The following is a 15212-nucleotide window of genomic DNA, read 5'->3' on the forward strand; positions in this document are numbered from 1 at the left end:
TTTTTTAACTGAACCCATGTTCATGCTGGATCATGTGACTGGGTTTATCATCAGAGTAGAATTCTAGTGACATTCTCTGCTAGGTCACGGTTTTCTTGTTCGATTTTATTGTGATATAATTGGTATATGACATTAGTTCCAGCTGTGCCATGTCATGATTCATATTTGTATGTATTGCAGTGATCAGCACATTGTCTAGTTAACATCCATCATCTGACATGTAGTTATAAAAAGGTTGTTTCTTGGGATGAGAATTTTTAAGGTCCACTCTCAACTTTCAGATTTACAATACTGTATTACCAACTATAGTGACAGTAATGTACATTACACCCCATGGCTTACTTAATTTATAACTAAAAGCTTGCAGCTTTTGAAGTGTTTCATCCAATTTGTCCATCCCACCCCCTACTTCCTGCCTCTGGCAACTGCCAGTCTCTTTTCTGTGTCTGTTGGCTTGTTTGAGGGTTTGGGGGTTTTTCCCTTGGGACTTTCTTTGTTTCTTTGGGGTTTTGTTTTTGTTTTTTTAGATTCCACATATAAGTGAGATTATACAGTATTAGTCTTCCCCTGAGTTGTTTCACTTAGTGTAATACCCTTAATGTTGTTGAAAATGGCAAGACTTTTTATGGCTGAGTAATATTCCATTGTGTATATAAACCATATTGTCTATCCATTCATCTGTCAGTGGACACTTAGGTTGTCTCCATGTAAATAATGCTTCAGTGCACGTGGTTGGGGGGGTATCTTTTTGAATGCGTACTTTCATTTTCTTCAAATAAATACCCAGAAGTAGAATTCCTGGGTCGTAAGATAGTTCTGTTTTTTAATATTTTGAGGAAACTTTGTACTGTGCACTACAGTGGCTGCACCAATGCACAGTGCACCAGGGTTCCCTTTCCTCCACTCCTTGCCAGTAAACAGGTGTGCACTGATACCTCACTGTGGCTTTGATCGGCATGTCCCTGGTGATGAGTCCTGTTGAGCATCTTTTCATGTCACTGTTGGCCATCTGCGTGTCTTTGGGAAAGTGGCTAATCAAGTCCTCTGCCCATTTTTTAATCAGATTGTTTAGTTTAGGTGTTTGTTTTTGCTATTTAGTTGTATGAATTCTTTATATATTTTGGTTATTAGCCCCTTATCGGATATGTGTTTGCCAGTATTTTCTCCCATTTGCTGTATTACCTTTCATTTTGTTGTTTCCTTTGCTGTGCAGGTAGGTCACAAAGTCGGGACTGGGCACAGTCCCAAATTATGTCCTAATAATTTCCTGAAATCTGTACTATCTATATCTGAAGCTTGGCCGTCTCCCTCGGTGTGTTACCAGGCAGCATTTTGGCTGATATTTTTATAGCTATTTGTTTTGACAAAATGCTGACCACCTTTTTATTTTATTTATTTATTTATTGCATTTTTTTCCTGTTACCATTTATCCACCTTATACCACTTCCGCCTCCCCTGCCCACCACCCCACAATCACCACACTGAAAATCTATTACTTTTGTTTGTTTGTTTGTTTTTAAGATTGTTAGTTTTATTTTAGAGACGGGGAAGGGAAGGAGAAAGAAAGAGAGAGAAACATAAATAATTGGTTGCCTCTTGTACGTGCCCCGACCAGGAACTGAACCTGCAACCCAGGCATGTGCCCTGACTGGGATTTGAGCCGGCGCCCTTCCACTTTCCAGGACAGTGCCCAACCAACTGAGCTACACCAGGCAGGGCAGAAAACCTACTGATTTTATAATGAAGGTGGTACATGTTTGTTTTGCAGAAGGAAGGAAATTTATAGATAGGTACAGATTTTGATTCCAAATCTTTGAGGGCTAGAATGTCTCGAAGGGAGAACTCCCTGGTTTACAGTTTCATGAGCTCTCACCATTAAACGCAGAATGTAACACTTGTGTAACATCGACGTTGAGACCTTGGGCTTTTAGGGTGTGACAGACATGGTCTGGCTCAACAGCACCCCCTACTGAGTTCCCATTGCAAAAAAGCTTTAAAATTTTTTAAGGAAAACTGAGGGTCAAAAAATGAAAATTGCTCAGAATTAACCACAATTAAAAAGACTCAGTATATGTCTTTTCAGTCATCTTTTACTTCACAGGCACTTTCCACGCCATAAAATTGGAATTTTTTTCTCACATACTGTGTTGTGACCACTAAAGCAATTTAAAATATTTTAGTAGCCACATTTTAAAAAGCAAAGGAAGCAGTGAGGCCAATACTAATAATTTCTTTAACCTAGTATATCCAAAATGCGATTTCAACATGTGGTTGATAACAACAAAATTATTTTATTTTTTTCTTTGAAATCTAGTATATTTTTAACCTTTACAGTACATCTCAATTTAGACTGGCCATATTTCAAAACCAGTGGCTACTGTAATTAATTGATGTAGAGAATCATTTCTTAAGGCTGTATAGAATTCCATCCTGTGGGTAGTCATAATTCATAATTTACCAAACAATGCTACATGGATTTCCCTCCAATTAGGGATTTAGATTAGTTTCAGGTGTTTGATATAACAATACTGATACACACATACATACCTATACCTCTGTGGTGGTTTGCATTATAGGTGGAGTTCCTGGCTCGCAGAGTATGTGCATTTAAATAAGGTTTTGACACATTAGTAGTCTGTCCTTGGTGACACATTAGTAGTTTTGACGCATAAGTAGTTCGACGCATTAGTAGAACCAAAGATCGGTGCATTTAGGGCTCAGTGTTCCGGTGTTCGGATCCCCTGTGACGCTGGCGGCAGCTGCCATGGACACTAATGCAACTCAGGTTTCTTCTCTCTGGGGTTTGGCTCAGCCCAGCAGATCCCAGAATCAAATCCTAGCACCAGTTACCTTCACTGGAAGCAAACATCAAACACTATTCGTTGCTAAGGACACTGATGGGCAGTGTAGTCCCTGTCCTCGCGTGGTTCAAAAGTGAGAAGAATTAAGGCATTTCCAATACAGCGGGGGTCGAGTCTCACACTATTACAGTTAGGATGTGCGGTCCCAGGGAGGGAGGGCTGATGTTAGGGTGCACTTGAACACTGTCAAGCCACCTGGCAGGAACGGGGAGTGGTTGCTCGATCCTTTGGGGCTGTAGGAAAGGCTGTATGAGCTCAGTCGGCCCTGGGATAAGGCAGTGCAAGAGAAGTGGGAGAGAATTTGTCCAGTGTCCCCTTCATCCAAGGCTTGCCAGCACTTCCAAGGTGGGCATGAGTGGGCACTGGGCAGATCCCCACGCAGGGCACCAGCAACCCGAGGGTGGGGGCGATGCGCCGGAAGTGGTGCGGGCCCGAGGGGAGTGCAGGTGCCTTCAGAGCAGCCTGCACAGGGCTGGGTGCTGCTGCAGTGGCGGCTGAAGTAAGAATCTGGGGCAGCAGAGGACTGGGGGGTGCGCCGGAAGTGTCTGGTCCCTCTGTCAACCCACATTCCTCCTGGCACCTGCTGCCCAAGCCCTGTTGATTAACACATGACCCTTTGGCTGGTGACACTCCATCTGCAGCCCAAACACCACCACCACCTTCGATTGCTTAATTGGGTCTCTTACTGGTTTTCTTTTCCTTCGCAACACACCTTTCCCCCAAAGGATGAAGAGGCAGTGAAAAAGCTGACGGTAAACCCTGGCACCAAGTCCAAGCTCCCCAAGCCGGTGCAGAACCTCATTAAGATGATCTTTGATGTGGAAAGTATGAAGAAAGCCATGGTGGAATATGAGGTTAGTGCACTTTAGTGTTTTATCCGTGAACACCTGCTGGGGTCCATGGTTGGAGTGCTGAGTGGGTGACGAGCCCAGTGGCTATTCTTGTTGGATTCGGCCACTCTACCCGTCCTTAAGCCTGAGTCACATGCGGGTTGCGGAGGCTCGGAGGGCCTGCGAAGCATTGTTGGACTTGCTGTGAGATGTAGGGCGTGTTGTGGAGAGCTGTCTCCTGGGTTCCCGGTTCTCCTTGCACTCTCTCCTCTTGTTTCCATGGTAGGGTCTGTGGCCAGCTTTTTTGCGGCCAAACCAGACGGGCCATCTGGAGTTATCCTGGCAAGTCCAGGGCGTAGCCCACTTCCAGTAAAAGAACTGCTGTGACCCCCACTGGCAGAGATGCAGGGAACTTCTGACGCTTCCTGCATCAAAGTTCACACCAGCTGTTCTTAGGAAGGAGTTGGTTTCCAGGCTGGGTGGGATGGGGTTGCTGGGCAGGGAGGGGGTTCGTCCCACTCTCCTATCCAGGGCGGAATATCCTACATGTCGTTTCCAGCTTCCTGTGTTCTGGTTTTCTACAACTCGGAAGTTCTCGACTCTTATCAGACCCAAGTCTCTGTAAAATGACATCTTAATGCTGTTTTCCACTCGGACAAGTAACCAGTGTCCCAGGAAGAGAAGGGCTGGAGCCCTGCTGCTGGGACAGGCAGGCGGCAGAGTGGGGCGCCCGCTCCCAGCCTGATGGGCTGGTTCCACATGGGGTCGGGGCGACCAGGTGGAGAGTAAAGGCCGTAACCCTGGGAGTTTCATCCCCAGCAGGGGGGCCTGGCACTCCCTGTGAGGGGGTGAATCCTGAGCCGAGAGCCAAGTGCTGCTGCGGTGGGGGGTGCACTATGCCCAGAGCCCAGCCTGCAGCTCTGGAGGCCTCCCTGTGCTGCAGGTGTGGCTCCTGGACCCTGCGGCATCTCACTTCAAAGTTGGTTGGGAATTAATGCTGTTACCTCCCAGCAGTGCTGGGCTGCTTCACATCATAACGCAGGGGTAGGGGAGCCCTGACTGGCTTACCCATGAGGTGGCAAGAATCTTCCCATAGACTGCCGGGGTCTATGCAGTGGGGATCAGGCTGCAAAGTCTGTGAAGTCTGACTGCTTCCAGCAGGGCCCCAGAGGCCTGAGAAGGTGAACGCCCGCCTGTCCCATCACCACGCTGCACAGTGCTTGGCTTTCAGAGGGGAAATGCCCTGTCTCCTCAGATTGACCTCCAGAAGATGCCCCTGGGGAAGCTGAGCAAAAGGCAGATCCAGGCCGCCTACTCCATCCTCAGTGAGGTCCAGCAGGTAAGCGAGGGGCCCGCCCCTGCCCCGTCTCAGCTGCCCGGTGGGTCTCCCGGGCCACCCTCTCTTGGCTGACCCCTCATCTGGGGGGTGCAGCAGTACATTTACTCAAGGTTAATGGACATAAATTCACGATGATTTAGATCTTTGTCAGCTCAAGTATGACAAGTGTTGCCACTTGTGAAAGAGGATCACAAAACTTATGAGTTATCACTGTTTTCAGTGATCAGATACATGATAAACTTCCTGTAAACTCGATGAGGAGTTTGATTCTCCTACCTCATACAGAATCTTATTTTGTGTGCCCTTGAGAGTTAGGCTGAATTTATTTTGCAGTTACTAAGAAGTCATCAGTTAGAAAGCTAGGTAATGTCTTACTTTCATTTGTGTTTCCCCCATCCACAGAACATTTGAGCTGTGCCCTGGGGGGCTCCACTTGCATTTGGGGGTGGTGGGGCAGGTGAGAGAAGAAAAGCACCCAGGAAGCCGAGGTCAGGCCAGGGAAGTGGCCTTCCTAGCTGGAGCTGGAATGGGGGCCCTGAAGTGTAGGAGTTCCATGCACGTCGAGCTGGTCTGGAGCACTGGCCTCCTGGTGCCACCCACCGTCAGATGTGAAAGGCTCTCCTCAGCCTAAGCTCTTTCCCGTCCCAGAATCCCCGGGTGGAGGGGCTGGGACAGTGACCTTCCCCATCACACAGAGTGAACTGCAGCAGACAGAGGTTCTGTGACCCGCAGGGGCCGGTGTCCCTGCGAGAAGCAGATGTGCAGCTTTGAGCTTGCAGGGGCCGGCACGCTGCCTCTGCCACCCTGGGCCCACCTGGCGTGTCCGCCGAGTGTGCAGTGTTCTGGGGCCAGCCCTTCGGTGCCTGGCCACCTGGGCCTCCTGAAAATAAATTCCTTGCCTTAAAGATGAGGTTCAGCGGATGAAGGGGGCCAGACTGCATTGTATAGCAGTGAGTTTTTTCCCCTTTTAACATCTATCATGAGAAGTTTTCACACTTGGAAAAAGTTGAGAGAATTTTACAGCACTTCCTACGAGCCCACCACCCGGATGCTGCAGCTGGCATTTTGCATAGCGGGTCTGTGACTGCACAGCTCTTTGTACAAATGAGATTTTACGGGAAGGGGATTGTGTGCTGACTCTCACAGTTTGAGGGTGGGGGTCCTGGCACTGTAGGGTGGTGTGACAGCAACAGGAAGGTGGCCGTCTTGGAAATTTCCCTGCGCCCTCGGGACTCCACAGCAGCACCCGCTTTCTCGAGGAGAGAGCCCAGCCACATGCTGGGGGCCCAGAGCGCCTGCCTCAGCCCGTGTTCCCTCTGTCCCCTCCCTTAAAGGCACTGTCCCAGGGCAACAGCGACTCCCAGATCCTGGATCTTTCCAATCGCTTCTACACCTTGATCCCCCACGACTTCGGGATGAAGAAGCCTCCGCTCCTGAACAACGCAGACAGTGTGCAGGTTAGCACAGGGGTCCAGGAGGGACCCTCGGGTCCGCCGGGCTGGGGTGCTGCTCGGAGTGCTGCCCTGCTGCGGCTCCCTCTTCACGTCCTGGCCTCTAAGGGCAGGAGTCCGTTCCGGGAGGGCCGCTTCCGTGCTGTCATTTTGCAGTGCGGTTTCTACCCGCACGGGTGGGGGCCAGACACAGGCAGAACAGACGGTTTTTCCTGCCTTGCTCCCCTCGTCAGTTTGGGGGGAGGAGCCGTGGGAGTGGGACAGCCTCTCACACTCTTCTCCCTGGCTTCCCTCCCTGCCTCGCCAGGGGGCCCGAGATAAGTGGCCCCTGTCACCAGTGTGTGCAAGAGGGGAGGCTGGTCCTGCCGTAGGCTCATGGCTTTCCCTCCTCCTCCCACAAGGACCCCCCCTTAGCCTTCCAAGAGAGCCTCAGTGGTGTTCACTGTAAACAGGTGGCAGGCTGCTCCCGACCAGCCGGGAACGCCCCCCTTCGCTGCCCATCTGAGCCGCTGTCTGCGTGTAGATCTTCTGTCCCCAAACCGGGCAGATCTTTCCCCCTCACTTTGGTACCCAACTCGAGGTCTTTGCTTGTTCCTCCAGGCCAAAGTGGAAATGCTGGACAACCTGCTGGACATCGAGGTGGCCTACAGTCTGCTCAAGGGCGGGTCTGATGACAGCAGCAAGGACCCCATCGATGTCAACTACGAGAAGCTCAAAACTGACATTAAGGTACGAGGGCCCACCCTTTCTGGAGCATCCTGGCCGCTCATGCCCAGAGCCGTGTCCCCAGACTTAAATGCATCAATCTCCCGGAGAGCTTCCCAAAACAGACTGCTGGGGTCCAAGAGCTGGCCTTTCTGTCGAGTCCCAGGTGCTGTCGGTGGCCCTTCGAGAACCTCAGAGTATCTCTCTCGCCTACAGATCAGGACCTTGTCTGCGCGGTGGGCTGCATCTCGGTGTGGGTTTTGGGGGGCCTTACAGAAAGGCCTTTTTTCCTTAATCTAGAGAGGATCGCTGTTTTTGAAAACTGTTGTGGCAGGAACCCTAGGAGGTTTGTGGCAGGTGTCCCATTTCAGAAGTGGCAGTGCCTGGTGGCAGCTGTCATAAAGATGCAAAGCCTGCGTTCACGTTCTCCAGTGGAAGTGGCTGTGTTGACGCACGGAGTCCCTGCACTTCCGCGATGGAGACTCGAGCAGAAACCCCCCTGCCCGGGCTGACCGGGGGGAACTTTTTGCCTCAGCTCCTAGCTTGGGCCACTGTGGTCTCCTCGCCCACGTGCTTCTGCTCGGGGCCTGTGTCCTTCCCTGCAGTGCCGCAGGGTTTGCATTGACCAGCGTCCGGTGCACCTGCAGGGCCCATTCCCATCACCAAAAAGAGCCCTTGTCCCTTGCTTAGGACAAAGTGTAGATCTGCAGGTCCAAGCGGGCTGAGACGCTAAATGGCATTTGTTTTGCCCCATGGGCACCCTTGTGATGGGAATGCTCTGGGATCAGTCATTTGTGGGGGGGTTGTTCTTGTTCTCAGTTATAGTTCTGAAGCTTTTTAATTAGGAGCAGAATTCCTAGATATTTCCGAACCTTGGATAAAAATATGAACACAGGACACACAGCCTTTCCCATAACACACTTCTGGTTGGTTGAGCACAGACCACATTAACTGGCGGACAGGTTGGTGGTGGGCCGGCACTCTGAGCCACAGCGTGTGTGGCCCCGAGGAGTCGAGATGGAGCCTCCATCCCCGTTCTCAGGATCTGGAGTTAGCTGAGTCCTCGCTGCTTTTGATTGCACGTCTTGGCTGTGGGGCATCTCCTAGCCCACATGTCTGACCGTTACCTGGGAGCTGGTGCCCAGTTCTGAAGGCTCTCTGTGGGACCACTGGCCTGGGATCTCCCGGCCGTGGGGCCTCGGACATGGACTCTCACTCCCATTGGGCTTTTCTGAGGGCCGTGGTGTGGTCTGTACGTCAGCTGAGCTCGGGACTATTCTCCCCACCTCTGGGCGGCTCTCCTGGGGCCTTCTTGCTCCAATTCCAAGACACCTTTCCCCTAGGTGGTGGACAAAGATTCCGAGGAAGCCAAGATCATCAGGAAGTATGTTAAGAACACCCATGCAACCACACACAATGCATACGACCTGAAAGTCCTCGAGGTAGGAACCTCTCCCTCTCCCCCCCCCCCCCCCCGGCTCTTCCCGCTCCTTCCTCCACCCTGGACCTGGGTGGGAAAGAGTGGGTTACTTTGTTTGAAACAACCAGAGGAAGTGACTCACTTGTTGAGCCGAAAAATTAGTAGTCTCATGGTTTGGGAGTGGCTTTATTCTCTTTTAAAGGGCATTTGTATCCTAAAACCTGGTCTTAGAATTGTAAATTATTATTAGAGATCCGAAATGAAGTGTCTCAGGTCCACACCTGCTGCACCTGTTACTTGTTTTCATAGCTCGACTCTGCTAGATGGGACCTTGGCCGGTCAGGCTGCTCCATCCACCTGACTGGACCACCTTGCACGCCCCGAGGTCTGGGAGGTGTCCTAGCTCTAGGGACAACTGCTCGGTTCTCCTGTATCTGGTCGGGTTCTTGGGTTGACCCCAGTAACAAATGGCTTCTTTCATCTCTCCTTTACCCAATTCCCCGACCAGATCTTCAAGATTGAGCGTGAAGGGGAGAGCCAGCGCTACAAGCCGTTCAAGGAGCTGCACAACCGGAGGTTGCTGTGGCACGGGTCCAGAACTACCAACTTCGCGGGGATACTGTCGCAGGGTCTCCGGATAGCGCCCCCAGAGGCGCCTGTGGTACGTGCCTGCCCTGGAGAGTGTGGGCAGTCCCTGCCCCTGCGGCTGGTTCCACGAGGAGCTTTATAGATACTCAGGTGGTACCTCACCTGCCCCAGTGCGCCAGGGGCCTTGTTTGAAGAGGTGGGTGTTGGCTCGGCCCTGGCTGGCGGGTGGCCGGTGCCATCCATCCCTCTCCAGGTCCCAAGCGCAGCCCGGGGGAGCGCCTTCACCACGTTCTCCCGGCCCCGACTCCGGCGAGGGCGCCACGCGTGTGTCAGGCAGAGTTTCTGGAACAGAAGGAGTGAGGTGCTCAGGCCCTGCTGTGCGTGCTCACTGGAGCCCTGGCATGCAAAGGACAGGCTTGGGCCGAAGGCCAGGCTGAGTTTCCACCTGCCTGTACCACTTCCCAGCCAGGCGACCTCCACGAGCTCCAGTGTCTTCCTCTCAAGAGAACATGGCAGTAAATGAATAAGGTCCTGCCGGGCTCCCCAGACACACGGGATTGTTAGGTCACCCGCCGGACTGCAGCAGTGACCAGCTGGACAGTTGTTACTGGACAGTTACTTGGAGGAGGTCTTCCAAGCCTCTCGTCTTGGGGTTGTACAAAGCGGGGAGGGGAGAGGTTCAGTGCCTCGCTAGTGCTGTGCAGGAGCTCGTGATTTGGTCGGATGACCCGATCTCTCTGAATCTCCTGTTTCCCTTACGAAAGGGACTAAAAATAATAGCCAGCGTTTATTGGGTGTTCACATGTGCCGGGTTCCAGTTTAACTAGCATGTATTAACTCATTTAGTTTCCACAACAGCCCCATGAGGTTCTTTTCCCCGGTTCAGAGAAAGAAAGTGGGGTCCAGGAGACTAAGTACTTCTTGCGGCCCCTCGGTGCCTGGCAGGCCCGGGTCCTGGACAGGCTGTCCTGGGGTTCAGAAGGTGCCCTGCTGGGGGCGTTGAGAGGGTTGGAAGTGGCTGTTGCAGCGCTCAGCTCGGCGCCGGGCCCACTGGCACTCGGGAGTAGGTGGTGCTGCTCACTTCCCTTTGGAAGGTTCTCAGCCGTCCCTTTTCCAACCTTCCAGACAGGCTACATGTTTGGCAAAGGGATCTATTTTGCCGACATGGTCTCCAAGAGTGCCAACTACTGCCACACGTCTCAGGGAGACCCAGTAGGCTTAGTCCTGTTGGGAGAAGTTGCCCTTGGAAACATGTGAGTACGCCTGGCTCTGGGGCTGGTGGCTCCTGCTGGGGCGGAAAGGGTGGCTCTGGGAGAGCTCCCCTTGGCTGGGAGGTGACCCTGGAAATTCCCCTCCAAAACAACAGGGCCCACCAGTTAGGCGGTAGGTAGCGGAAAACCGTTTAAGTGAAATGAATGAGGGAGATAGAGGAAGGCCTCACCAAACCGAAAGACCAGGGTACAGCCAGGCCTCAGGAACTGGTAGTGTCCTTTGTATTTTTCTGGGGACTGGGAAGCAGAGAGGTTGACTTGCACAGAGGATGGTCACCCCACAGCCCCCTCCCCTTGCTGATGTTTAGAGACCAACTCAGACTGAACTGGAGTCAATCCCAGTTCTAAATACCCTGATAGAGAAAATCTGATTGGTCCAGCTTGGACTGGGTCCGTTTTGGTTCCATCAGCTGTAGCCCACAAAAGCAGGGCCTGTGATAGGCCAGGGGCCTGGGGATCAAGGACTGGACAAAACCCTCCAGAGTGGCGGGCCACAGCGCTGAACAGAACCTTCCCTAAGAGTGCCTCCAGAGCGGTGATCGTCGGCACAGGCTGTTAGGAAAGAACCACACCTTCAGTTTCTAAAGCCAGAGTGGGAGGGAGCTCCTAGCAGTGAAGCTGGATTCAGTTCTCTGGAGTTTCTCTTTCTCTCACTTGACCTTGTTCTGCAAATCAGAAGAGCTCTGTGTCCCGGGGGGCTCTCCTGAGACTGTCCTCTCTTTAATAGGTATGAACTGAAGCATGCTTTGCACGTCAACAAGTTACCCAAGGGCAAGCACAGTGTCAAAGGTAACGTGTTTCTAAAGCTGCTGGTATATCCCCAGACACCCTGGACGGCACAGGAGGGAGCTTTCTTTCCCCCAGAAGACTGCATTCCTGTGGCTAGCTGTTAAACAGCTGGGGATTCATTTAAAGAGTTTCACTCTCTGTACACTCTCTGTGGCTGCAGCCAGCATCGCAAATGCTGTGGGAGAGTCTTGGTTTGAGCACCAGTAACCAGGTACACTGGCATTGTGTTTTAACCTGACCCGCAGCTCCAGCACTGAGGGACCTCTCGGGACCCAGGGGCACCTGGAGCATCTTGGATTGTGGAGCCCATAGCACCTGATGAGTTAGGAGCCCCAACTGCCTGACTAAAGTGACGGCTTTGGAATTCTGTTCAGCAGAAATAATCGCTTAAGGCTGGTGTCCTGGGAACTTGATTTATAATGCAGTTTTTTATCTGGAAGAAAGAGTGTAGAATTTGTACATCTTGAAAGTGAACGCACAAACCCAAAATAAATGGACCTCATCTTCCTGGAACATTCTCAACGCCTGTTCTCACAGTTCATCTCTCTCTGCCTTCTGTTTTGCAGGTTTGGGCAAGACCACCCCTGACCCTTCAGCTAGTATTGCTCTGGATGGGGTAGAGGTTCCTCTGGGGACTGGGATTTCGTCCGGTGTCAACGACACCTGTCTGCTGTATAACGAGTATCCTTTCCCGAGTGGTCTCTGTGAGCCTGAGGGGTGTTCTGGGACTGTCAGGTTGCTTGTGCAGCCACTTACCCTGGGCAGACTGGTGAGAATCTGTCCTTTAGTGCACCTCACGGTGAGTAGTGCCCCCCACCGGTCTCTCCCTTTACCGGGTGAGACCCTGATGCCCTCCTCTGTGGTATGAGCCCAGCGTTCTGCCAGGTTTGGGGGCGCATGCGGCCCCTCCACCATGAAACCATTTGCTCCTTGACACACTTCCCCTCCAGGTACATTGTCTACGATACTGCTCAGGTGAATCTGAAGTATCTGCTGAAGCTGAAGTTTAACTTCAAGACGTCCCTGTGGTGAACTGACGCGTGGCCGAGCCGCAGCCCCAGGACTCTGGTATGGCTGTGCCTGGTGTGCTCTGCGCCGGCCGACCCGGGGAGGCCTCGGCTGGGTTGCCGAGGGCACGCCTTCACTGCACCTCCTTCGAGAGACGCGAACACTTGGTCACATGTCACACAGTGTTTCCCGGCTTTTCACATCCGTTGTTCAGGTTGGCCTTGGGTGGGTTATTTGGGGATTTTTTTTTTCCCTGCCAGCCGTAACCCTGGTAGGTACAGCTAACATTAGAGAAGGAATTGGGGAGAGAGGGGGGTTTGTCTAGACTAGTCCTAACAAAAGAGCTAAGCCACGTAGAGCTTCTGATTTACTGGTTTCCCTAGGAAAGGAAAAAAATAACCCTCCACCCTTCTAAGTTTTCGTCCTTAGCGTTGGTTTTGGAAAAACGTTAAGCATTTATTTTAAGGTAAAAATAAAAACTAATTTCATAATATTTAGATTTTTTTCTTTCGATTTGTCACCTGTTTTGTTTTTGGGGGGGCGGTGACCAAAAGGGGGAACATCAACAGTTCCTCTTACTTAGAAATAAAAGGTGCTTCCTTTTCTAGAGACACTTGAATGTGGAAATTCTCAGAATACGTAGTATAGCAAATTAAAAGTTGCATTTGAACTTCTCTGCTTCCCTATGAGCAGTTTTGTCTTTCAAATTAAAACTATATTGCTGATATATTTAAGGGCTAATAATAACTCGGAATTAATATGAAAACGACTTCTGTGTTTGTGCAATGTGTGTTTGGTCTCGCTCCGACTAGGGACCTAGTTAGTCTTCATGGTACGAGGTCCACAAAGACCACGGGGAGATTGTGCCCACGTTTGTGAAAAGCCAAGACGTGCCAAGCAGCAGACAGGGCGTTGCCCAGCTGAGAGGCAGAAAACCAAACCCCAGAGCCCAGAACGCACTCCACTTCAGCGGGTTAGACACATTACGGGGGTAAGCTCACGTCAGCCTATTGTTCTGTGGGGTGGTGTTTTACATACATATACCACATTGCCTCAACTGCTGCTGTTTTTTTGGCACTGATGCTTAAGTGTTTACATTAAGTTCCTTGAAAGCTGAGGTATAGTATCTTATGACATTTTTTGACCTTTTACAGAAAGAGAATAGGGCCCTGGCCAGTGTGGCTCAGTTGGTTACAGCATCATCCTATGGACCGCAGGCCTGTGGGTTCAGTTCCCAATCAGGGTAACCCAGATTCCAGGTTCCGTCCCCAGTAGGGGTGCGCACAAGAAGGCGACCAGTTGATTGATGTTTCTCTCTCACATTGATGTTTCTCTCTCTCTCTTTCTCTTTTTCCCCCTCCCTCTCTCTCTCTCTCTGAAAGCAAAGAAAGAAGTGTTTTTAGGTGAGGATAATTTTTTTATTATTTAAGAAAGAGAATCGGAATTGTGGGCCTGAAGGCAGAGCCACAGGCAAGAGAAGGCAGCAGAGAGAGCCTTTGTCTCAAGCGCAAAAGCTGCACTGGGTTTTTTGGTAAGGGAGACAAAGGACATAGCGTTCAAGACAGGAAAGAAGAAAAACGCGTTTTCTCTGAATCGAGCTACATATAAGTGATTATGAGAACATGTGCCGTTTCTGAACTACGGTTCTGTCCTAGAGAAGCCATGTTTGTGACTTCCTGCAGTTAATATGAGGGCCGTGCAAACCTGAGTTAAGGTGTTAGATTTCAGACACGGAAACACAGCAAGTCTGCTTGGTAGCAAGGGAGTTCCAACTATTTCAGAGTCCTTAATTTTTACATGAAAATCCTTAGCACCTTTGACCTTAGACCCCACCCCCTGACCTGTCCTGATTAGCCATCCATTCAATAAATGGCTGTCAGGCTCCCTGGATCCCGAATATTCCGTATTCCGTTTTTTATCAGCACAGAGAGAGGCAATTACCCTCACAGTACCTGATTAAACAAAGTATTTTTAGGCTGGAGTGATTGCTTAGTGGGTTCTCTGTAATCATAGCTGATTTCTTAAAGAGAGATTAGCATTTCTTCAAAATTTCTCTTCAGAAAGAGGGTACCCACCACATACAATACCTCAGTGTGCACGTTTTGGTTTTCTTCCACTTTAAAAATTCAAGTCTTATCTGGGTGCAGCAGAAATGTGTGCACCCTGAGATCAAAATTTTATTTTAAAAAAACAAACTTAAAAAATAAGCCCCGCCCCCAGATGCAGTGTGCTGAGACAAGAGGCAGGTGCTACACTGTACCTCCGGGCGAGCTGCCTCCCTCCCACCTGTGCCTGGAGTGCCCTTGGCCAGCAGCGGCTGCCCAGGGCCGGGTGGCTCACATTTCAGACCACATTGTTCCTTGCGGTGACCATTTGCATGGTTTTAAATATTCTAAGCGTGATGTTAGCCAATGGGCTTTGCATTGGCAGTTCTCTCACTGCACACCCAGTGTGGCCCTCCTTTGGAGGTGGAGAGGAGTTCTTTCAGCCTTCCAGGTCCTGTCTGTGAAGCTGCTGGGGAGAGGTCGCTCCAGAACCCCACCTTGGGTGGCCCCTGGCACTGTGCCTTCAGGCAGTGCCCTGAATAAAGTCCAGGAGTGGCCTGGCCCCGATGGTGTGCACAGTGCATCCTCTGTTAAGTGTTCACACTGAAAACCTGCAAGGTGCATTGGCCTTTGGCCTCCAGAAGCCTTGTCTCCTTACTGTGGGAACCTGAATATCGGGAACGGGTTTATCCTCAACCTGTTGGGCTGGTTTTGTAACCCCGCCGTGTTACCCAGGTACTTTCAGGATTTTGTATTTCCCAAAGTAGTGTCACTTCCTTTCCCTTAAGTTTTGTGTTTCATCTCCCAAAAGGTTGGGATTTACCTATTTATTCATTTGTTTTACTTTAAGGAATGATTTTTTTTTTTTTTAATCACTTCTTCAGGTAGGGCCTTTCACACTGAGA

General features: G+C 50.9%; 1 protein-coding gene across 1 annotated transcript in view; it reads left to right on the forward strand.

Annotated features, from left to right (window-relative positions):
* PARP1 (poly(ADP-ribose) polymerase 1) overlaps nucleotides 1-12755 on the forward strand; it is a 30844-nt gene extending 18089 nt beyond the window's left edge. The window contains exons 14-23 of the mRNA XM_045816932.1: nucleotides 3587-3715; nucleotides 4947-5030; nucleotides 6365-6487; nucleotides 7082-7210; nucleotides 8530-8628; nucleotides 9115-9267; nucleotides 10320-10447; nucleotides 11193-11254; nucleotides 11821-11935; nucleotides 12205-12755. Coding sequence (XP_045672888.1) covers nucleotides 3587-3715; nucleotides 4947-5030; nucleotides 6365-6487; nucleotides 7082-7210; nucleotides 8530-8628; nucleotides 9115-9267; nucleotides 10320-10447; nucleotides 11193-11254; nucleotides 11821-11935; nucleotides 12205-12286 — 1104 coding nt within the window. The 3' untranslated portion in view covers nucleotides 12287-12755. The remainder of the gene's footprint in view (nucleotides 1-3586; nucleotides 3716-4946; nucleotides 5031-6364; nucleotides 6488-7081; nucleotides 7211-8529; nucleotides 8629-9114; nucleotides 9268-10319; nucleotides 10448-11192; nucleotides 11255-11820; nucleotides 11936-12204) is intronic.
* Nucleotides 12756-15212: the final 2457 nt, after the last annotated feature.

The sequence above is a fragment of the Phyllostomus hastatus genome, unplaced genomic scaffold (assembly GCF_019186645.2).
Source record: "Phyllostomus hastatus isolate PE091 unplaced genomic scaffold, TTU_PhHast_1.1 phas_contig_148, whole genome shotgun sequence".
NCBI lineage: Eukaryota > Metazoa > Chordata > Mammalia > Chiroptera > Phyllostomidae > Phyllostomus > Phyllostomus hastatus.